The 24847-nt window shown below is 42.8% G+C and overlaps 1 protein-coding gene across 1 annotated transcript; it reads left to right on the top strand.

Moving 5' to 3' along the window:
* Positions 1-593: 593 nt before the first annotated feature.
* LOC308652794 (vomeronasal type-2 receptor 1-like) lies at positions 594-21640 on the top strand (the record flags this gene model as incomplete). Its single annotated transcript, XM_081300848.1, has 6 exons — positions 594-835; positions 5662-5953; positions 8304-9176; positions 13109-13336; positions 19428-19551; positions 20658-21640. 6 exons carry the CDS (start codon positions 594-596, stop codon positions 21638-21640), a joined length of 2742 nt encoding a protein of 913 aa, XP_081156974.1.
* Positions 21641-24847: the final 3207 nt, after the last annotated feature.

The following is a 24847-nucleotide window of genomic DNA, read 5'->3' as shown; positions in this document are numbered from 1 at the left end:
AGCAGAGAAGTGCCACTGGGCTCTGTGGGCCCTACGACATTTTTTCTAAGGCTGCTGGGTATTCTATCACACATGGGGAAACTGAGACACAGCACTGATGAGAAATAGCAGGACACAGATCCAGAGTGATGTCTTCCATTCCAAATCCCATGATGATGCACTCAAGGTTTACTGTACCCTTTCAGGAAAGAGCTGGTCTGATGTCACCCCGTTGGCACTTTGTGAGGACGCAGGGTGCCCTTTCTAACCCAAGTGAATGAAGGAGCCATGACCATGAAGGGGACAATCTCTCCAAAATAAATGGATAATTCAAGCCCCAAGGCCACTATCCTGTGATATGTACTGTTCCTAAGCATAATAGGGAGTTTTAGGAGGCTCTTCTTAAAAGGATCCCTTGGTTCCCAGTCCAGATCCATAAATTGCAAGTGATTGTAAGGAGTTGCACCTGAGTGAGGCCTGACAATTATGCAGCAGGTCACAGCAAGCCGAGCCCACTGGGACCTGACATAGCACCGTGCTGCTCCACCAGGGTGCCTGCCCAAAGCCTGCATGATTTCAACACTAGCCGCTTTCCCCAGACTCGCCTTGGTAACATGGCCAGCAGAAAGCAGTGCTTGGTCTTAGGACTCCTTGCATTTTTATGGGCTGGATTGGCCTCTGAAGGCTCAGAAAAGCAAGAGGAAGAGACCTGCAGGTTGCTGGGCAGGTTTGATTTGAACGGATACGTAGATGCCCAGAATCATTCACTTGTTATTGGAGGACTGTTTCCCATCCACGCTAGGACCATCCCACCAAACGAATCTATTTTGGAGCCAGTATCTGCCAAATGTGAAGGGTGAGCTGTTCTTTCAGGCCTCTTTTTACATCTGCTACAGGTGATGGTGGGGAGGGCAGGCCTAGGGTGAGTCTGGGTCTGCAGCCAGGACTCTCTTTCTGATGTGCTCTGACTCAGGAGAGATACTTCACCCCTCTCAGCCTGTTTCTCCAACGTGGGCATTCTGGGATTGCTTAGAACCTGGAAAAGCTCAGTGTTGAGGGTCTTTTCCCACTTCTAAGTGTCAGAACCAAGGTGGGTTTTGTATGATATGGAACACTGCGCCCAGAGGGTGGTCTATGAGCCTGCAGAGTCAGCTTCCCCAAGAGCCTGTCAGAAATGTAACCAGGTGGTGCATTTAAGGCCTGCTGGATCTGAGTTGGTGTTTGGGCAAGACCTCCTGTTGATTGACATGCACAGTAAGGTTTGAGAAGCATGGATGTAGAGTCTTGCAATGTCAGGCTTCATTGTTAATTGCTATAGACTAAAACTCTCCTTAGGTGAAATGTGCAGTGCAGAACACTGAATTATTTCTGAGCTAATGCTCATGGAGAGCCAGAAGGCTCCTCCCCTACTCACCTTTGTCCTGTCAGGAACTGGGATCCATGTCTGATCATCTTAACTGGCTAGTGGTCCACTCGAGGGAAGCTAAGAGGGGCTTCACACATGCCTGCACCCACATACGTGCACACACATTTCACAGATGCACAGAGGAATGAGTACCCACTATTCCACTGCCATAGCAAGGCAGCTCCTTTTGTCTTTCTATATTCTTTCTTGGTGCATTTTCAAATGCATCTATAGTTCTTAAATGGTTGTGACCATAGCACAGACACAGTCCTATTTTGGACACTTGGTGTTGTAGAAGGAGTGTTTCCATGATGCTGTAGGGTAGCTGGGATCATGAGTGCATGTTGTGAGAATGTTAGCCACCTCTTACACCATGAAACCTTTACCGACCACGACTCCTTCCCTTTGGTCATCTGTCATGCTGCATATCTGAGATGTCATCAGAGGGCGGGAAGGTGCTGGTCCTGTTGTGGGCAAGAGGAAAGGATTGCAATCAGTCCTGCTTATCTCTTTCTAGACTGAACTGTTTTCCATTCCTGCAGTGACGCAGTAGAAGGCAGAGGAGAGAGGCTTTTCCTTACTGCTACGTTGACAGAGTCAGTTCATTATTTATCACACTCGTTTTCACTTCTTCTATCCTTACTGCCAAAAAGTAAGAGTTTGTCATATGTAGGGCACTAATACTTCATGAATGGAGTCACTTAATTTATTCTGCACTCTTCAGTGGAACTTTGGAAGGTGATTTTCCAAGCAAGCCTGGATGGAAAAGCCAGTGCACCTATTTTTAAATACAAATTCATCTCCCCCTTAAAAATATTTTGGCATATCCATTGTGGTTGGAATGGTGGTGAGAAGTAAGTACATTCCGTTTTAAAATAATTCCTTCATCTGGTTATTCTAGGATTTGCTTCATCAGTGCTGTCAGGACTTGAGTGGTTATTGCTGGGTCTTACAGGTGTTAGAAACATTTCTTCAGAATCAGAGCTTCATGATCCACTTTCACCGGTAACAACCACAGTGCCTGCTGTCAGTAGGGGGCCCAGCGTTCTCCAGGCTTCTTGGGATGCCTCTGTGCAGGGTAACCTTTCCTGTGCTGGGGGAGGCCTCGTGGGAGCCTAGTCTGTGCGGCACTTGGAAGCCTGGCTGGGCCAGGCTGGGCCAGGCTGGGTATAATCTCATTAGGGCAGTGTTAACCTATACCCATAACTGATTCAGAAATTCACTTTGGGGTTTGGAGAAATCTCATTATAGAATTGAGTTTTGGTTGGCCGTCAGCTAGGTATGTGGGAGAGGAAGACTTTAAAAACGTTGTTCAGAGCAGAGGAAGACGAGGGCATGGAAGAAGGAGGGAAGTGTTGGAATTCCTTGTGGTTGACCTCCATGAGGGCAGGATTCAGAGGGCTTTTCTGTGGTGGGGGGCAATAAAGGTATAGATTATATACTAATATTGTGAATATCATAATGGAAATCAATGAGAAAAAGAGAAAATATCTCAAATCCCACCCTTCTGGCAATTATTCTGGTCTCATTTAAAAAAAAAAATCTCTGTGAATCCTTATCCAAATGTTCATATACTTCATGTGTAGCTTTAATTATAGAAGCAATTTTGCATATGCCTGTTTAACTTAACACTATATTCACCCTGCAGTGTGAGTTCCTTAACTAGAGGGTTTTTTTTTTTTTTAATGTTTGTTTTGTGGTACTGAGATTGAACCTGGGCCTTCACATGCTAGGTAAGTGCTCTATTACTGAGCCACATCCCCAGCCTAATTATAGTTTTGATACTGGAAAATGTTCACACAGTTGGTGTCCTACTGCTGGCCTGTAGGTTGGCTCCAGTTCTCTAGTGTTATCCACAGTGCCATGGTGGTCACTCAGGGGGGAAGGGCTGTGTCTTCAAACATCTTCTCAGGGATGGAATTGCTAGTTCAAAGCAGGTGAATGTTGTTCTAGCTCTTGAAGTGTACCGAATTATTTTAAGGAAGATATGGCTACATTTATTTATTTTTCTTTTTATTTCTATATGACAGTGGAATGCATTATAATTCTTATTACACATATAGAGCACAATTTTTCATATCTCTGATTGTTCACAAAATATATTCACACTAATTTGTGTCTTCATACCTGTACTTTGGATAATCATGATCATCACATTTCACCATCATTAATAACCCCATGGCCCCTCCTTTCCCCTCTCACCCCTCTTTCCTATCTAGAATTCATCTATTCCTCCCATGCTCCCTCTCCCTATCCCACTATGAATCAGCCTCCTTATATCAAAGAAAATATTCAGCATTTGGTTTTTTTGAATTGGCTAACTTCACTTAGCATTATCTTCTCTAACTCCCTCTATTTACCTTCAAATGCCATGATTTTATTCTCTTTTATTGCTGAGTAATATTCCATTGTGTATATATGCCACATTTTTTAAAATCCATTCATCTACTGAAGGGCATCTAAGTTGGCTCCGCAGTTTGGCTATTGTGAATTGTGTTGCTATAAACACTGATGTGGCTGTGTCCGTGTAGTATGCTGTTTTTAAATCCTTTGGGTATAGACCGAGGAGAGGGATAGCTGGGTCAAGTGGTGGTTCCATTCTCAATTTTCCAAGAAACCTCCATACTGCTTTCCATATTGGCTGCACCAACTTGCAGTCCCACCAGCAGTGTAGGATTGTACCTTTCCCCCCACATCCTCACCAACACTTATTGTTGTTTGTCTTCATAATAGCTGTAGAAATTTATTTAGTGGCCCAGGTAAATTTGGAAAGTAGCCTCCTGGATGATGAAACCTCAGTGCTCTGGTTGCTCCCTCCAGCTTCCTCCTCTGTTCCTGCCCTGCCCACTCCTGGCTCCCTCCTTCACCCACACCCACCACTCTTCCCATCCCTCCAGTGTTGCATATCCTCTGGTCCCAGCGCCTCAGGCGTGCTGTCCCTTCTGCCTGTAGGGTCCATCCCCTGTCCACAGGTTACCCTTGAAGTCCAGCATGGCTGGGGACCCCTCCAGGCAGGGCATTGCGCCCACCCCCATCCCCTGGCTTACCATTTTGAGCTACGATTGCTTGGCTCTTTTTTTTTTTTTTCCGATTACTGTTTCTTTACCTAAATTTCACTTTGTCCATTCTGTTCACTGTCATGTCTAGAGGGTCTAGAGCCAATAACTGATGGTCAGTGAAAAAGGAAACAAGGCTAAAAACCCAAATAAAGAGGAATATTCCAATCTGCCAACAAGGCAATTTGTTATCAGGTATTTAATTCAAAACTATTTTTTGAGCAGGGGTCAGAGGGTTAAATACTATAGCTATGGAAGATATTATAAGAAAGAGTCATCTTGGGGACCTGCTTTCTAACAGGTTAGAACTCAGAATTTGGTTAGCACTCAGAAGAAAGAAAGGGGAATAGAATATATATTTAGTGGAGAAGCAATGGAGAAAAATGGGATAATAAACTGCAAAAGAAATATTCCCCTTTTAATGTGTGGAAATGGAAGGAGTGTGTCTTGTCTGTGGTGGTGAGCATAGCAAGAAGATGTATTCAATTAAACATCACTCAACATTAGTAATCAAAGCATGGCAGGAAAACTATATGATAGAAATACATAAAAGCAGGACGTAATATTTTATATTAGCTTATCATATGTAACATAATTTTAGTAAATTTTATAATTTAAAATTATATCTTTATATAATACTATAACACATGCTTCATTATATATTATGTAATTATACAATGTATCATATTACTTATAATAAATCAATTTATAAATTTTATAACTTTAGAAATTGCACAGTATATGTTATACACTAATATATACTTTTATCACAAGTACCTTCACGTATTTATGTACTTTTTATAATATTGATAAATGCTCAGAAGAAAATGAGATAAGGAGGAGGAAAGGAGAATCATATAGCACCAGGGCTGCCAGTAAGAGGGAAACACATGTGTCAGGGGTCATGGGTATCTGGTTTGGTGAAGAGAATTGTGAACTGAAGCATACATTTATGAACGGAGATAATTTCCAGCATATAAAAGATATGTAGGGAATGAAAACACCCCAAAGTCACTTCCCAGCTTAAGCAGTCAACCATGAGTGCGATTTGTATGTGAATCTTTCAAGTTTATAACCATTTGTGAGACACTGACTTGCTCAGGCAATTGAGATCCTGCTGACTTTTGACAAAACACCACTATCACTTTTTCAACTAAAAGCACTTTTTCCTCCAAAGATCTCCCACAGACCCATGCCTTACAAAGCCTCTTTCCTTTCCAGGTTCAACTTTCGGGGATTCCGCTGGATGAAAACCATGATCCACACGATCAAGGAGATTAACCAGAGGAAGGATATTTTGCCCAATATCACTCTGGGCTATCAGATCTTTGACTCCTGTTCCACCATCTCCAAGACAATGGAGTCAGCCATGGTGTTCCTCACAGGGCAGGAAGAGAACAAGCCCAACATCAGGAACAGCACTGGGGCATATCTGGCAGGAATTATTGGATCAGGGGGGTCATCCTTATCAATCGCTGCTTCAAGAATACTAGGGTTGTATTTCCTACCTCAGGTATTCAGAATATGATGCTGAGTATTTCAAATAAGTAGAAATGGAGTGTGTGGAAACTGCAGCCCATGACAAGGGGCCTGGGGGCGGCTGGGCCAAGCTGCAGAGCCACTGCTGGCCCTATGTTAGCCAGCGAGTGAGGATGGGCGGCTACTCAGAGGTGACCTGACATTTCACCAGGCACAATGCTCTGTGGAATTTCATAGTTGAGCAATTAATTGGCCGGTTGATTGTTGGGTGCCATAAGATACTTATAATATAAGCATAAAATTATATATATATATATATATATATATATATATATATATATATATATATATATATAATATACTTATAATAGATACTATAACAGCTTATTATTCATGACCCTGTTCATACACTGACTTACTGAAATGGGATTGGGAATTCCACAAGATGAGTAGAGTTTTGGCATGCTGGCTTTAGAGATTATTTTAAATTCAGAGAGAGTGACACTTTTCAACATAAGAAAAGATAATATTAGGAAGGAAGAATGGATTACTAAGAAAATACAAATAGAGCTCTATAATTATTTCTAAGGATGGCTCATTAAAATATTAATAGTGGGACTTATTAATGTGAATGCTAAGTAAGCATATTTGTGTCCCTGAACTAATGAGAGAATTGGAGATAATTGTAAAAAGAATCATTTATACAGTGTCTCTTATACAGCTGAAAATACAAGTTTAGGGGAAAAGAAAAATACCGAGGAGCAGAACGACTAGGACTGCTCAGGTGGCTAAGCCCAGCAAAACCTCAGCTCCCAGGAGCTGCCTGACCAACGTCGACCACAGGGTGAACATGACCGGTAAAGAGGACAGACTGTTCAGCATGTCAGATAAGCTCTGTAGTGGAGAGGAGAAGCTGGAAGACCTTAAAAACACCTATCTGGATGATGATGCCAGGCCAAACACAGACCAGAGGCCTCTACATGAAATTTCTCCCTTAATGTCTTGGAGAAAATCTGGAAAGAAGTGAAAAAGAACCTGTTACACTTTCACATTTGTTCTCATTCACTATTTTTTTTTTTTTTTTTTTGTATTGGGGATTGAACCCAGGGGTGTTTAACCATGGAGCCACATCCCCAGCCCTTTTTACATCTTGTCTTGAGACAGAGTCTCACTGAGTTGCTTAGGGCCTTGCTAAATTGCTGAGGCTGGCTTTGAACTATTGATCCTCCTGCCTCAGCCCCCTGCCCAAGCCACTGGGATTACAGGCAGGCACCACTGCATGGGGCCTTATGCACTAAATTGAACAACTCAAAATCTAGATTACTATCATCTGAATTTCACTCATGGAGAAACCAAGACACAGAGGTTTAGGTTACTCAAATCTAAGTCTACCATCTCACACTGATAAATTCTAGGGTCAGAACTGGGAATCAGGTGTCTTTGCTTCTTAAATGAGGTTCTTTCCTACGTTTGGCTTCCGTGCTGCTGCCTGTGTGGTTCTACAGGAGAATGTGGATTTCAGCCCATGGAGCAGATACAGGGCAGAGGTGGAGCAGATGAACGTAGCAGCGGTCTGGCCCTGTGGGGAATCCATAGGGTGGAGGTCTGAGATGAGAAGCAGACGACCCTACTGGCGTGATGTGTTTGTCACATGAAACAGGATAAGGGAGAAGGTGACCTCAGCTCTTAAAGGCAGAGTCAGGGAGGTCAAGGGTCAGCTCCTGCAGAAATGCACAGGTCAGGCCTGGCCACCTGGCCTCCATTCCTGAGGGCCACTGATAGGAAACACATGTGAGGATCTCAGGCCAGAGGAGGAAGGAAGTCTGTGTGCATATAGAACGAGGATGGAGGGGTGGGCTCAGGCTGAGGCTAAAGTGGCACTTTTTACCACCTTTCTCAAGATGAGTCTTAGGACCACATACTCAGAAGTCTCAGCAGAAGGGACAAGGAAAGAGAAGAAGACATAAAGAAGGAAAATACAGTGAGGTTTGGAGGTAAAGTAGGCCTGCCGAATGGATTGAGCCTCGTGTGAGTGAGAAGTGCAGTCTGACAAGGAGCCCAGCTGTCCTGACTCAGGGGAGCATAGAAGGGCAGGTGACCTCCATTTTAGGGCCATGACCCCATCTGTGGAGAGCAGTTGCTGAACATCATCATCTTAAAAATTGGCCCCTCTAGCATCATGGGGTGGGCTAGGAGAAGGGTTTGTAGGGAGGACCAAGAGTTCCCTTCAGCAGTCCCCGTACTGAGCAGGGAGAGGAGGGATGTGAGGATAAAGGGAGGAGAGCTGTTGAGACCCCTCCCTTTCCATAAATATGTGCTGAAAACGTGTGACTGGAGATTTAGCTACTCTTTTCTAATCACCTCATGGATCTTTTCAATTGCAGGTGGGCTACGCTTCTACCTGCTCCATCCTCAGTGACAAATTCCAGTTCCCGACTTACGTTCGCACAGTAGCCAGTGATAAGTTCCAGTCCATGGCCATGGTAAAGCTTATCCAGCACTTTGGTTGGGTCTGGGTGGGCACCATAGCAGGCGATGATGATTATGGAAAATACGGAGTAAAAATTTTTAAGGAACACATGGAGAACGCCAACCTCTGTGTGGCATTCTCTGAAACCATCCCCAAAGTCTATTCCAATGAAAAAATGCAAAGAGCCGTGCAGGCCGTAAAGAATTCCACGGCCAGAGTGGTCGTGCTTTACGCTTCTGACCTTGACCTCCATCCCTTCATGCTGGAGATGGTTCACCACAACATTACCCACCGCACGTGGATAGCGACTGAAGCTTGGATCACCTCAGCCCTCCTTGCCAAGCCCGAATACTTCCTGTACTTCGGTGGAAGCATTGGATTTGCAATTCCAAGATCTGATATACCAGGATTAAAAGAGTTTCTTTACAGTGTACACCCCAGCAGGGATCCAGATGATGTCCTGACCATTGAGTTCTGGCAGACTGCTTTTAACTGTACTTGGCCTAATAGCAGTGTTCCGTACAACGTCGACCACAGGGTGAACATGACCGGTAAAGAGGACCGACTGTACAGCATGTCTGATAAGCTCTGTACTGGACAGGAGAAGCTGGAAGACCTTAAAAACACCTACCTGGATGTGTCTCAGCTGAGGATCACCAACAATGTCAAACAGGCTGTCTACACCCTGGCACACGCCCTGGATCACCTGAGCAGATGCGAGGAGGGGCAGGGGCCGTTCATTCCAGGAAACACTTGTGCCTACATACCTGACTTTGATCCTTGGCAGGTAAGCTGTGGCTTCACTTCATGAGGTAACTGGACAATTATAAGAATTCATGCTCTCAGCACTCTCAATAGACGTGATTTTACATCCTCAACTAAAACAATGGCTTGCTGGTGTCCGGAATGTACCTTTTTAAATTCCCATTTGTTAACATAGTTATTATTAGTTTTGTGAAAGATTGAAACACCTCCTCCCCAAACAGTGCCTTAAACAAGATAGGGTTTCTTCTTTACATGGATGAAATTTCAAGGTCAGTGTTCTAGGACTGAGAGAGGGGCTAGGGGGCCTGCTTTCCTCTGGTGTGTTGCCCCGTGGTCTACCATGGCTGCTTGGGCTTCCAAATCACGCCCATGTTTCAGCCAGCAGGAAGGAGAAACGGCAGACACGCGTGCTCCTCCAGTCAAGGATTCTCCCTGGAAACCCCACACAACCCTCTTGACATCCCAAGAGCCAGATGGCCACATCCAGCCTCAGGGGAACTGGAGATGTGGTCCTCAGGGGGTGTGGGAGGATGTGGCCTGCCTGCCAGGAACTGCCCTTCCTGCCCTTGGCCGATGTTGCACAACTCCTGCTGGGACAGAGCTGTTGAGTGGTGTCACCAGGACACACCTGCCCCAGGGGCTTCCCTGCCTTTCTTCTTCAGTGCCTCCCCTCTTTCCCTGAAATGATAGGGCAAGATATCCCTGGGCTGGCAGGGTCAGCCTGGGACGCAGGCCCTGTGGGCATCTGTGGCTCTCTTGTCACCCCTTCCTTCCTTGACCCTCACCTCCTGTAGCCCTAAATTGTCATCTAATAGAATCTACAGTGGCCAGGACAACTGCACCCTCCTTTTTGCTTTTATTTGCAAATTATTTGTTTCTGTGTCCAGGAACCAGCCCATATTTTTAAGAATGTTTTTCATTTGTCTCGTTTTCCCTCACCATTAGGTCAAGGCCCGTGCCTCCCACAGGAGGTATCTGAAGTGATTGTCTCTTGCTATCGGGGACGTTAACTTTGGCCACTTGGTTACAGCAATGTCACCGTGTTTTTCCACTGGGAAGTTACCACGTTTCCCTTTGGATTTAACAATTCTTTTGTGGGGCAATATTCTGAGGCTCTGAAAGTGGCCTGTTTCCCTCACACCTTTGCCTACACATCTTAACTTCTGTTGACGATTCCTCTTAATCACGCGGTGTTGTTTGGAAAATGATGATTTTTCTATTTCCCTCATTCCATCTGTATTTTTTAGCTGGGATACTGCTCCTCCCTCACAGACCTGTTTTATCAATATGGACTCAGGGATATATCTTTTTAAAGTCTATGAGTAAAAATCCATAATTATCATTATTTATTTTGTTGCTCCACATTTCCTAGCTTTGACCTTGGGAGCCACTCTGAGTTGGCTCTTGTTTCCTTTGGACATGTCCCGGTCATTTCCTTACTTTCTGGACCCCCAAGATGTCCCATGCTCAGCTAGTGTCCACCCAGCTTTGTGGTCAGCCACTTCTGAGTCCTGTTTCCATTAACTGAAGAATGGACCTGAGTGCACTCAGAACCTGAGTGCGAGGTGTGCTCATTGTTACTAAAGAAGTCGTGATCAGTGCAAAGAGAGAAATGAAGCCATGCCAAAGGGGACTCTCTTCATATTAACAGAGGTCCTCTGGGTACACTTTCTATCATAAAGAGAATCCTTTTGTATGGCGAGTAAACTTCTAATTTTTTATTTGAACATTTTAATATTAAATTTAACTTTGCTCAAAGTGCAAAGTTTTTGGAAGCATTGCAAAGAAAAGAGTCTCTGGCGAGGGTCCAGGGAACACAGGGTGTCAGGGTGAAAGTTGGTGGGTGAGTCTGTTAGGGGTCCGTGTTCCTTGATCTAATCCCATGTCAGCCGTAGAGTGTTAATACAGATATTTAATAAACTTCCTAGAGGTATCAGGATACAACTTTATATTTGTTTAAAACCCAGATAACTATGCACTCTGTGCTCCTTCTCCTTAGTTCACCCCATTAGACGACTTGGTCTGAAGTATATATTTGGAAGGCTTTTTTAGTCTTGTGTTTGGACATTTCTAAATTCTCTCCCTGGGGTGGCGTTAGGGAGCTGTGTCCTACCATTTAAGGACAACAGACAGAGGGACGTGTGGACGGGTCTCCCTAGGGAGAATGCCTTGGAGCATCTCCTTGTTGGACTCTGGTGAAGATGAGGAACGAAGGAACAGAGTCCCTCCCCACTGACCTGACAGAGTCGCCTGCTGGGAACTCCTGTGTGGATTGCATGTGGATTGCAAAGGATTGCAAGAAACAAGGGAGACACGAGGCCACGTGACCTGGTGTGGTCTTTGTGGTGGGCGGTGACTGCAAGACTGGCCTTGGGGTACTTGCTGAGGAAGGGCTATCAAGTGTGTGACCCTGACCCCGAGACAGAGGCAGTGGGGACCTTTGTCCTCTTCCCACAGACAGGAACCTGGTGCTTGCTTAGTGCATGCCTTACCGGAGGTCATGGGACATGACAAAGCCAAGGGACTCCAGATGGCCAGACACTGACCGCCAGGCCTAGTTTGTGCCGTTCCTGGTGTGTGGGCTGGTGGCTGGACTTGGTGGACTTGGTGGACTTTACCAAGACCCGATGTCTCCCTGTGCAGACTGGTCACCTCAGCATAGAGAATGCACGCTCCTCCCTCCCTAGGGCTGGCTGGGAGAGGCAGGCTTGAGACAGGAACGATTTTCTCAGAGGGTCCCTGTAGATCCTTCTGTGGGGGCAGAAAATGTCCCACCCTCTGTCCTGCCCTTGGCCTGGCTCTTCTGCGCATCCTGGTCCCTGGAGCCCTGCAGGACTTCAGGATGTACAGACATGTTACTGCTTTGGCTTAGACTCTCCTTGTTCCAAGTAATTACCAGGCTCATTCCTATTCATCTTTTTAAATCCAGCTCAGGTGGCCACTTTGGGGAGGTGAAAAATTCCTGTTTCTGTTAAGACAATTGTTGGCCAATCTCTCGTCCCTGCCTTTCCCAGCAGCAATGTAGACCACCTGAGTACCACCGTTGAGGTGGTCTAGTCTTACCACTAGGCCATCAGCTCTGCAAGGGCAGGGAAGAGGTCTTTGTGACCTTGTGTCTCTAGCACCAATACCTTGGGCAAGGAGGGGTGGAGGTGGGAGTGTAGCCTGCTGGTATCTGTAAGTTAAAATAGTCTCCCTTCCCTTGATGTGGAGGCATTAGAGCTATTTGACTCCACTATGCCTTAGTAGAAACCAATGTCATCCCCCCCCCCAAAAAAATGCAATTAGAATTTTCTAGTGACCAAATTTAAAAAACAACAACAAAGAAAAACAATTGAATTTAATAATCCATGTAGCCCTGGGAGGGAGACAGTGGAGTGGCATGAGGATAGGAAAGATGGTGGAATGAGATGGACATTATTACCCTATCTATGTGTATGATTGCACTAACAGTGTGACTCTACATCATGTACAACCAGAGAAATGAAAAGTTGTGCTCCATTTGTGTACAATGAATCGAAATGCATTCTGCTGTCATGTATAACTAATTAGAACAAACTAAAAAAATTCAGTATCTCCAAACTAATATTACCATTCTATATCATAATTATAATTTTGATATTATATTATCATAATAGCAAAATTATAATGTGAAGTTAAGAACAATATAGTTCACATTCTTCTTTAAAAACTTAGTTTTTGTCAACTAGTGTACATTTTATACTTATAACATATCTTAATTTGGCCAACTACCTTTCAAGTTGGATTTGTTAGATGTGGCTAAAAGTGATTAATGGATCGTACAATGAAAATATAGAAGAGGAAAAAATATTATTCCATGAATTAGGTGGGAGATTGAAATTGTTTTCCTTCTGAAGCTCTGCTTTCCAGACAATTAAATTTTTTCAAATTGCTTTTTTCCCTATTGTCCCCATCCCCACCCCCCACCCCCAGCTAATGTTCTATGTGAAGACGGTTCAGTTTACAACCCATGATGGAAAGACAATACAGATTGATAAGAATGGGGACGTGATGGGACACTATGACATTCTAAATTGGCAATTAGATGATAATGGAGAAATTGCCTTCATGAAGGTTGGAGAATATATATTTACAGAAAATAAGTTTGAACTTGTTTTCACAAAGAATTCGACAATATTTTGGAACACTGAGTCATCACAGGTTAGTTGCTCTGACTTTCTATTTTGTTTGCATAGAAAATTGTATTTTTATATTAGTTTAGGCACTAATGCAGTAAAAAGAAGTCATTTTCTTCAAATTTAAATTTAATTTTACCAAGTACAGTATACCTTGACTCTATGAAGATTCAGATGTTTTATTTTTTGAATATTTTCTTGGAGTGCAGTTTTTTAAAAATATTTTATTAGTTGTCAGTGGATCTTTGTTTACATTCGATGCTGAGAATCAAACCCAGGGCCTCACATATGCTAGGCAAGTGCTCTACCACTGAGCCTCAGCCCCAGCCTGGATTGCAGTTTTGAATATCAGTTTTACCATTTTGTTTTCTTCTTCTAGGACTCCAGTTGTACTTATGTTTGGCCTCCTTTATCTTCCACCTCATATATTTTCTCACCCACTAGTTCCACCCTTTTCTTTATCTCATTCTCTTTGTTATTTTCTTGCCTTTATTCAATGATTCTCCATTCAATTTCCATTGAACTACGTTCTTTCTTGAACCCCTTTGTTGTGGCATGGAACTGGAGCGTCCCTCATATGTTGAAGGCTTGGTCCTCAGGGTGTGATTGGATTATGAGAGCTCTGACTGCGTCAGTGGATCAATACATTTGGGGGTGGAAATTGTCAGCTGGGGGAAGTAGGTCACAGAGGCCAGCCCTGGGGCCTTGGCCCCTCTCCTGCCTCTAGCTGCCATGAGCTGAGCAATGGTGTTCCCCTCACCTCCGGTCTAAAGCAATGGTGTCAAATGACCATGAACTGGAACCTCGGAAACCATGGGCCAAAATAAGTCTTTCCTCCTTTAAGTTGTTTTCTTGGGTATTTTTCACAGCAACAAAAAAGCTGAACAACACACCCTCGTTATTTCTATATTAGTTTCTCAAGTGTTTTGGACTTTTTTCTTAAGTTTATTTTCTGAGTCAAGTGAAATTTTTTTCATTTCTTCCAAATTCGTATTTTTTAAGTTCTTATTATTTTTAAATTTATTAATTTACTTTTTGAATTTTAAAATTTCGGGGCTGGGGATGTGGCTCAAGCGGTAGCACGCTTGCCTGGCATGCGTGCGGCCCGGGTTCGATCCTCCAGCACCACATACAAACAAAGATGTTGTGTCTGCCAATAACTAATAAATAAATAAATATTTTTAAAAAAATAAAAAATAAATAAAAAAATAAAATTTCTTGTTTTGAAATTTAAAATTTACTTTTAAACTGACACAAAATATAAAACCTTTGTGATTTATGGAATAATATGCAATGTTTCAATACCTGTATTCATTTATGTCGGGTTAAACATATCTCTCTGTCTCCTTGTTTTTTATTTCCTAATGGTGAAAACATTAAAAATCCCTCTTTTTTTTTGGTACTGGGAATTGAACCCATGGCCTTGTGCATGCAAGGCAAACAGTCTACCAATCAAACTGTATCCCCAGCCCCCCAAATCCCTTCTTTTATCTCTTTGAAATATCAGCACATGATTGTTATCTGTAGTCAACAACAGTGAACCAGAACTTCTTTATCCTAACTGTAACTTAATGCCCATTGATCAACCTTTCACCATCTCTCCCTGGTCTCTGGTAACCACCGCTACTTCAGTTTCTATGGATCAACTTTTTAACTCCTACATATGGAAACAGTGGCACTTGCCTCTCTGTGCCTGGCTTTGTTTTGCTTACCATCATGAACTCAAGTTCCATCTATGTTGTCACAAATTCCATTTTTTTATGGCTGAATAGTATTCCATTGCGCATATATGCACCACATTTGCATCATTCACTCAGATGATGGACACTTAGATTGTTTCTGTTTCTTGGCTATTGTGGATAGTGCTGCAAGAAACATAGGTGTGAAGATACCTCTTCAACATACTGACTTCATTTCCTTTGGATACATACCACCAGGAGTAAAATTGATGGATCATATGATAGTTCTATTTGTTAATTTTTTGAGGGACCTCAGTATTTTCCATAATGACTGCACTAATGTCCCTTCCCATTGCCAGCAGGCAAAGGTGCCTTTTTCTTCACATGCTCACTAGCACTGCCTTTTGTCCTTTTATAATAGCCATTCTTATTGGAGTGAGGTGATAACTTATTGTGGTTTTGATTTGCATTTTCCTGATGACTAGTGATTTTGAACATTTTTTCACATACTTTTTGTCTATTTGTATGCCTTCTTTTGAGAAATATTTTATTTAGGCCTATAGCCCATTTTTAAATTGGGTTATTTGGTTTTTGCTATGCAGTTTTTGGAGCACCTTCTATATTCTGTTTATTGACCTTTAGCGTATGTATAGTTTGCAAGTATTTTCTCCCATTCTGTAGGTTGTCTCTTCACTCTGTTGATTGTTTCCCTTACTCTACAAAGTTAGTTTTTTTTAAAGAAAAAAAACCTTAAATATGATGTAGGTCCATTTGTATATTGTGGCTTTTGTTTCTTGTGCTTTTCAGCTCTTGTCCAAAAAATTGCCCCTTCCAATGTCTTGAAGCATTTCTTTGTTTTCTTCTAGTAGTTTTTAAAATGCCTTACATTTAAGTCTTTAATCCATTTTGAGTTGGTTTTTGTAACTGATGAGAGATAAGGATATGCTTTCATTTTTCTGCATGTGGATATTTATGTTCCCAGTACCATTTATTGAAAAGACTTCCCTCTCTCCAATGTGTGTTCTTAGCATCTTTGTTGAAAATCAGGTGGCTATAGATGCCTGGATTTGCTGTCAGGCTCTCCATTCTGTTCCCTTGGTCTATAGTCTGTTTTTATGTCAATATACTATGCTGGTTTGATTCCTATAGTTTTTATAAGATTTTGAAGTTTAGTAGTATAAAGCCTCTGCTTTGTTCTTTTTTTTTTTTGTTGTTCAAGATTGCTTTGGATACACACTCACACACACACATACACACACAGTGGTTCCACATGAATTTTAGGACTGTTTTTTCTAGACTTGTGAAGAACAACAATTTATTTTAGGTCACTTTAGATAGTATGGGCATTTTAACAATATTGATTCTTCCAATTCACAATCACAGGGTATCTTTCCATTTTTCATTTCTCTTCGATTTCTTTCATAGATGTTTTATTGTTTTCTTTATAAAGATCCATCACCTTTTTGGTTAAATTTATCTTCAGGCACTTTACTTTTTTAGCAGTTATTGTAAATGGATTGCCTTCTTGATGTCTATTTCAGATCATTGACTCTCAGCATACAGCAGTACTACTGATTGTTGAGCGTTGACTTTATATCCTTCTACTTTGCTCAATTTATTTACAACTATTAATTCTAATAGTTTTTGGTGTGATCTTTGGGGTTTTCTATATATAAGATTTGTCACCTGCAAGCAGTGACAATCTGATTCCTATTTTCTAATTCTGATGCCTGTATTTTCTTACCTGATTGCTCTGGCTAGAACTTCAACAGAAGTGGTAAAAATGAGCATCCTTATAAGGTTCCAGATCTAGATAGCTTTCAGTTCTTCCCTGCTTGGTAGGACAGTAGCTGTTGACTTATTATTATGTGTGGCCTTTGCTCTGTTAAGAAGCACTCCTTCTATACCTTATGTGCTCAGAATTTTTATCATGAAGGGGTTCTAGATTTTATCCAAGGTCCTTCCTGCATCTGGGAGATGATCATAAGGGTTTTGTCCTTCTTCGGTCTATGTGCCTGCCATGTTTGTTCATGTGCATATGTCAAACCATCCTTGCATCCCTGGGATGAATCCCATTTGACAATGTGCTGTGGGATCCAGTTGATTTGTATTTTTTGAGGTTTTCTGCAGGTATGTTCATCAAGGATATTGGCCTGTAACTTTCCTTCTTTGTTGTGTCCTCGCCAGGTTTTTATCGGGTAATGTTGGTGTTGTAGAATGAGTTCAGGAATATTCCCTGTTCTTCATTTTTTTGGAAAATTTTTTTTAATTGACATTAGTTCTTCTTCGAATTCCCATTCCACTGCAACAGCGGGGCGCTTGGTATGCAGAACTGCAGCTCTGATATCTCACAAGAGAAGAGGTTGGTAAGCTGGAGACTGGTCTCTGGCCCACAACATAAAGATGAAGCCTAGGAAGTATTGGAGACAGTTAAGCAGAAACCCTGTCACTTACCAGAAGTTAAGAAGAAACTGTTATTTACAGACAGTGGACTTTTTTGATCTTTAAGGAAGTATTAGTCCAGGGAAAGTAGAACTATTAAGCTTCTGTTAATCTAATTTAGTGTCTGCTCCTGGGTGACCTGGCCGTTCCTCAGTTTGGCTCTTGTGAGTCGTGGGTATGCATGGATCACTGTAGTAAGATGTTTTTAACTCTCCAGGGTAGATATCAGTTTCTAAACACGGCGGGAGGAGTCTCTGTGAGGTGAGTGGGCTGGAAGCTGCCAGATCACCATGGTTGAGAATGGGTGTGATGGTGAGAGATGGCGCAAATAGGCACCAACTCATTGTCCATGATGTTTTTTAAATAAAGGCACACGGAGAGCTCTTTCCATAGACTGGAGTGAGCGAGAAGTCCATCACAATCTGTGGGGATTTCATTGTTTATCTTTCAGAATTTGAGAGTGCCTTGGTGTCACTCCCTTTTGGACTAGCTACTCCTCAAAGTGCTTTGAAAATATCATCTTATATCTGTCATCTGCCTGTCTGTCTACCCACCATCTATCATTCATTGAAAACTTACAGGAAGCTTATCTATTGTGGGTGCGTACTTCTGTAATGTTTTACCATAACCTAGCCCAGAGATTTCTAATATTTTCTGTTATCTAGGATTGACTTTGAAAGACTCAACATACAATAATTCTGGTTTACAAAATAAATATGAATGTGATTATTCACTTTTCAAAATGAATCTTTGCTTAGTGGAGAATATTTTATCTCCCTTCTATTCAGGAAACTTCCCCAATAGACTAAGATATAAACCGATTCATACACATTGCATTGATTCTGGATTTCAAAGTGTACATCCTCATAGAATAGAAAGGAGGCCTGATTTCACTATTGAAATTTCTAAACCCATTGTTTTAGCCAGCTTTTTTTGCTGCCGTGATCAAAAGACCTGATAAGAACAATTAGAGGAAAAGTTTATTTGGGGCTCATAGCTTCAGAGGTCTCAGTCCATAGACAGCAGGCTCCATTCCTCAAGACTAAGATGAGGCAGAACATCATGGCAGAAGTGTCCTGGAGGGAAGAGCCTCAAGACATGGTGATCAGGAAGCAGAGACAGACTCTAGTCACCAGATACAGAATACATACCCCAAGGGCACGTCCCCAGAGCCCACCTCCTCCAGCCACTCCCCACCTGCCTTCAGTTACCACTCAGTCCCATCAAGGATTGATTCACTAATTGGGTTAAGGTGCTCATAACCCATTCATTTCAGCTCTACACCTTTTTGCATTGTCTCACACATGAGCTTTAGGGGATGCCCCCCATCCAAACCACAGCACCCACTTAGCAAGAAAACATCCCAGCAGGTGCCTTTTCTGCCTTTCTTTCTGCCTTCCCAGTTTTTTTTATATCAAAATAAGTGTATTTTTCAATAAAGCATTTATAAAGTCATCTTTGTTTAGTTATATTGAGAAAGGGTGTTTAGTTTCCTGTATAAATGACAAAGAACAATCATTTATTGGTTTATTTTCATATCTACTAAACACATTAGTCAATCATCATTCTTTTCTTTTCTTTATTGACCTTTCATGACTCATCTTTGACTTTAAGGTGATGTTGGGATGACCTTGCTGAAAACAAACATTTTTCAGGTTTGCAAGATGGTTCTTGGGGTCACAGGTCTCCCCCAAATAGGAGCACACTTGTCAAATGGTTCCCTCCTAGAGCCCCAGGGACAGGGAGCTTTGCCTGATCCCCAAGAATAGAAGGAACTAGCTTTAGGATTAGCTTTGCCTTTCTAGAGGCAACCACCAGACTGTCCTTCAGCAAAGTTCTCTCTAGACCCTCTGTGTGGTTGTTCTCTCTGTTATTGTGAATCCAGCACCCTGGGTTTCCAAGGATACCACGAAGCTTCCATGGGAATCCAGTGGGAGCTTTCTTGGTCTCACAAGTGGCAGAGCTGTCTGTGTCATGTCTGTTTGTCTTTGCCAGCTTCCCCATTCCGTGTGTACTGACGTGTGTCCTCCTGGAACGCGGAAAGGGATTCGACAGGGGGAGCCCATATGCTGCTTTGAGTGCATCCCATGTGCTGACGGATATGTGTCAGAGAAAGCAGGTACCACGGTCACTTTCTCATGGATTAACTGTGCTGGCAAAGAGTTTCCTTGGAAACTTTTATAAGTAGATGTGAACAATTTATAATAAAAATCATTAAAACCCATCAGATCATTTTCTGTTCTGTGCAGAATGAAACAGAACAGAACAATAACACTGGGTTTTGGTTCCAAAGCTGCTACAGTGGGGAAAAGACACAGAACTGAGAAGTTAATAAGGAAAATTCAAAACAAAAGATGTGAAATGTGCAATATGAATAATTAAATTCATAAGAAGTCTTTAAACTCGTTTATGAGAAATCAGAAAAAAGATTACTTACAGTTCTACATTCTACTTAGTTTTCTGTAATTTGGAACCATGAGATCTAGAAGTCCATAGGTTTGCTGGGTGTGATGGTGCACACCTGTAATCCCAGAGGCTGAGGCTGAGGCTGAGGCTGGGGCAGGAGGATAGCAAGTTCAAAGCCAGCCTCAGCAAAAGCGAGGTGCTAAGCAACTCAGAAGTGAGGTGCTAAGTGACTCAGTGAGACCCTGTCTCTAAATATAATACAAAAAAAGGCTGGGGATGTGGCTCAGTGATTGAGTGCCTGAGTTCAATCCTGGGTATCAAAAAAAAAAAAAAGACAATAGGCTTAAGGTCGTAGTACTTCAAGTGTGGACTCTGTAATCATCACTGCATGCACTCCTCATTTCAGCACTAAAAATGCTAGCTTTTAAACCAACTGAGTCCTCGTTGCACTCCTCTTGATTGTTTAACCTCAGTAGTCAATTTTCCTCTCATGGATTGTTCTTAGCTCATAAGGATACATATTTCCTTTCTCAATAGAACATTGGGGAAAAAAGAAAGGGACCTGATACCTGACGAGACCAACGGAACAGGCTGACATTGAGAAGGGGGACTAAATTTTTAAAATTAAAACTCACTCCCCGTCTGGGATAACGGCATGCTCTGAAGCCGTGTTATCACGGCTTCTTTGAGAGGTCAAGAACATTCCACAGAAGGGATTTTCAGTGTGTCCTTGCTGCAGGCCCATGGCTGCTCTGGGCTCCTCCCAGAGACGGGGCCACTGGTCTTCCCTGCAGTCCACCTCTGTCCTCTGCTCCGTAGGTCAACGGGAGTGTGAGCCGTGCAGTGAAGACGACTGGTCCAATGTGCAGAAGAGCCAGTGTGTGCTCAAGGAGGTGGAGTTCCTTGCCTATGATGACACCTTGGGCCTCACCCTTGCCGTCCTCGCCGTCTTTGGGGCCCTGGTGGCCTTGGCGGTCATGGTGGTGTATGTGGTGCACAGGCGCACGCCCCTGGTCCAGGCCAATGGCCGGGTGCTGAGCCTCCTCACGCAGGCTTCCCTGGCCACCACGGCGCTGTCGTCCACGCTCTTCATTGGCAAGCCGTGTACCTGGTCCTGCATGGCCCGCCAGGTCACGCTGGCCCTGGGCTTTTCCCTTTGCCTGTCTTGCACTCTTGGAAAGACTCTTTCTCTCTTTTTTGCCTACAGAATCTCCAGATCCAAAACCCAACTCATATCCATGCACCCCATTTGTCCAAAGATCATTGTGTTGCTCTCTGTTCTGGTGGAGATCGGCATATGCACAACCTACTTGGTATTTAAACCCCCAAAGGTGTACAAAAACATGGAATCCCAAAACATAAAGATCATTCTGGAATGTGATGAAGGCTCTCTGGAATTTCTGTGCTTCATGTTTGGGGTCGATGTCTTCCTGGCCTTGCTGTGCTTTCTTACAGCCTTTGTGGCTCGTCGGTTGCCAGATAATTATTATGAGGGGAAGTGCATCACCTTCGGGATGCTGGTCTTTTTTATTGTCTGGATTTCTTTTGTCCCTGCTTACTTGAGCACCAAAGGCAAGTTCAAGGTGGCTGTGGAGATATTTGCGATTTTGGCATCTAGCTACGGCTTGTTGGGTTGCATGTTTGCTCCCAAGTGCTTCATTATTCTTCTGAGGCCAGAGAGGAACACGGATGAGGTTGTAGGAGGGAGAGTCCCCACTGTAGATAGGAGCATCCAGCTGACCTCAGCTTCAGTGAGCAGTGAGCTGAACAACACCACAGTGTCCACCGTTCTGGACCACTAGGGCTGAGCTCCGTGTGCCTCTCAGGGAGACCATGGTGACATTGCTTTTCGGGTGGCTCCTGCAGCAGCTGCCTGATGGCTCTGGAACGTGGGGTGGATTTGGGCTCTGGTGGTGTATTTTAGCAAGGTGTATAGAGGCTCATTCTTTAAGACACTAGCGAGGATTAGGATGCCCTTTGTTATTGAAATTGTAACTATTTCATCCAGACCTTTCATAATACCTAGGTTTAGGAGTGCATAGGAGAGGAGCTGAGAGGCCCAAATGATAGAGAAAAACATTGGTTCTGGAATACGTCTTTGTTCTTAAACCATGAGTATCCAATCTAGACTTCTACATTAAACAAAGTCACCAGGTGAGGACCCAGAGAGACATTTTTCTCCATATCCTCCTACTGTCTTTCCAGAACAGAAAGTTTTTCTCTGACTGAGGTAAAGAACGGCAGCTTCTAGGTGCTTCTTTGGAACAGGGGTTTTTGATTATTCATGTTTCAAAGGACTCTGGCATAGAAAGAATATTGAAGGACTTGATGTCGACAAAACTTGTTCTTCTTGAAACGATATTGGGAATAGACAAGTTTCTCCCAGAGGGCAGACGAGGTACCTGCTCAGACGCTCGTGGAGGAGAGAAGGTGGTGGAGTATGAGTTTTAAAGTAGTCCTCTGCTCGAAACACGAAAGCCAAGGGGATTAGGGTTCAGCACAGCACTTAAGGAGATGAGAGAGTGAGGACCTGGACAGCAGAAAGGAGAAGAGAAAAAAGCAAATCTTTACCTACAGCAGGTATTAGAACTTGAAGTGTTTTTTTTTTTTTTTATAAATTGAATGACAGATATTTGTCCTCTGATTATGCAAGTTAACTGGAATTTAATCCCAATGTTAAAATATCATAAAATGTCATCAATCTTTGAGATATGGATTCTGAAAATGACCCATATGCCTTTGGAAGTATATAAATTGAACGTGAGGGAATACAGAATCTGTAGAAATGCTGAGAAGCCAAAAGTGCATGTGTGTATGTGACTCTAGGAATCTAACAGGATCAGAAAGAGCTCTCTCTTCAGGAGGACCTAGTGCTTGTGGATCTCAATGAAACTGGGCAGACTCATGCAGGCTTGGGGGGCCCAAGTAGAACCCCAATGAGGAGCTTAGCAGGACAAGTCTGTCAGGGACCTACTACTGATTTTTAAAGAAAGATTATTGCAGACCAAACCAAAGGGATGCACTTCCTAGGATTTTAGTAGAAAACATATTGAGGTTCAGCAAACTCAAAAGTGATCACATTTGTTGGTGGTCCAGTGACACCCCAAGGTTTCCTGGGCCAGCATCCACTCACCCACCTGCCTCCCAGCTGTTGGACAGTGCTTCACCCCAAAGCCCTCAGAGTCATGAAAAGAATCCACATCAGAATCAAGAGCAGGGGCGTGGCTTTCTTTGCTGTCCATCCTTCCATCCACCCATTCATTTCAGAAAAGAGAGATTTTTCAAAGTACAGATCAATAGAAAGATGAATGTCTGTGAGCCCACGTCTTTCTCAGTAATGCACACAGTGTCAGCAATCTCAACGACCCATCTCGACAGTTAAAAAACAGGCTGGAAGATGGCTTATGTTTAGTCACTCTGTCTATTTTATGCTCAAAATGCTTCAGTCTTGATGTAATCCATTTCTTCTCTGAAAAGTCGATTATTGAACATATGGTCTCTAATAAGACATCTCATAGAGGTCCATCTGGGTGACAATGAATACTCCATCATCTCCTTTCATACCATAGTGCTCAGTTACACTGTCTTGTCAGGCTGTGTTCTGTGCAAATGTTTTTTTTTTCTTCTTCTTTTTTTCTGATCAGCAGGAGGTTTGGGAAATGAGAGAAAATAAATATTATAAGAAACAAAGCATCAATTGAACTTGCATGTTTAATGGTAACGTGTACTCATTCAACTTTGCAACTTTAAGGTATGACTGTTTACCTAAAATAGTGTGAAGCAATCAATAGTTGATTTGGTACACATAAATTGTTAGAGAAACTGGCCTATGGCACTTGAAATAAATAAAATATGATTGTCAAAAATGATAGTCTGATTGTTGTATTTATTCCTTCTAATTACTTATCAAGTATTAAATATTTCTCTTAACACTGGAAGATATTTTCTCTTAGGATGAATGTGTCGTTTCAAAATTATTTCTGTGTGTGTGTGTGTGTGTGTGTGGAAATGCCTGAAATCTCTGTTCACATGATGCTTTGTAAAAGAATCCCATCTAGAAGTCGTTGGTGACATTCCCTGCTGTGGTGAGCACTTGCTGGTAACTCCTGCTGGGCCTTGGGGAGCAGCTTAGAATTAATTTCAGCATGCTGTATCAAAATTATGTGGGTGCTGTCTTGAGCAGTAGCGTAAAGATTATTTGTTTGAAACAAACAAACAAAAATTGGCAAAACAATACTTTACCCAGGGCTGACCTACACATCTGTAAGACTGAGCTCTTTGGATAAAAGAGATGTTTATGCTATGAAAAGAGATGAACGGCACCCTGAGCCCAGAGGCCACTGCAACACAAGATGGTAACTGCTATCTTCAGAGAAGCCGAGGGAGGCTTGCTGGCAAATTAATGCTGGAGTCACAAAATCTGACTATTCCAATAACTCAACAAAAGGACAAAGAAAGCACACAATCACACAGAATTACCTTTTCAATAATCCGGAGATGGCTCTGCAACCTTAAGGGTCCTTGGAAAGAGAGCGAGCCACTAGAATTCTTTATTCTTATGTAGGGAACACATAAGGGGAGATTCCATGGAACATTTCTATCCCCAAAAGGGCAAAGGGGAAGGATTACAAAGGAACAGGTGAGTGTAGCTCAACCCCTCTGGGTGCCGCCTAGTCCTAGGGCCCCGCCATGTTATCAGAGCAAGGGAAAAGCCTGAGTCATAGCACTACTGTGCCAGACTACAGTGATCTTTCAGATCCCAGTGGTGCATCAGGACTTGGTGCATGCTATTGGAGTGGCTCCCTCCACCCCTGTACCCCTTCACCAAAAAAATCAAACTGACCTAAAATAGAGGTGTCCAAAGAAAGTTTCAAATGACATCCACAAAGAATAAGCACAAGGAAGGGCTGGGGTTGTGGCTCAGTGGCAGAGTGCTTGCCTGGCACATATGAGGTACTGGGTTCAATCCTCAGCACCACATAGAAATAAATAAATAACGGTATTGTGTC

This window comes from Spermophilus citellus, assembly GCF_964194105.1.
Source record: "Spermophilus citellus genome assembly, chromosome: 7".
NCBI classification, from domain to species: Eukaryota; Metazoa; Chordata; class Mammalia; order Rodentia; family Sciuridae; genus Spermophilus; species Spermophilus citellus.
The sequence above is the reverse complement of the archived record's forward strand: the minus strand, read 5'-3'. Positions and strand labels throughout refer to the sequence as shown.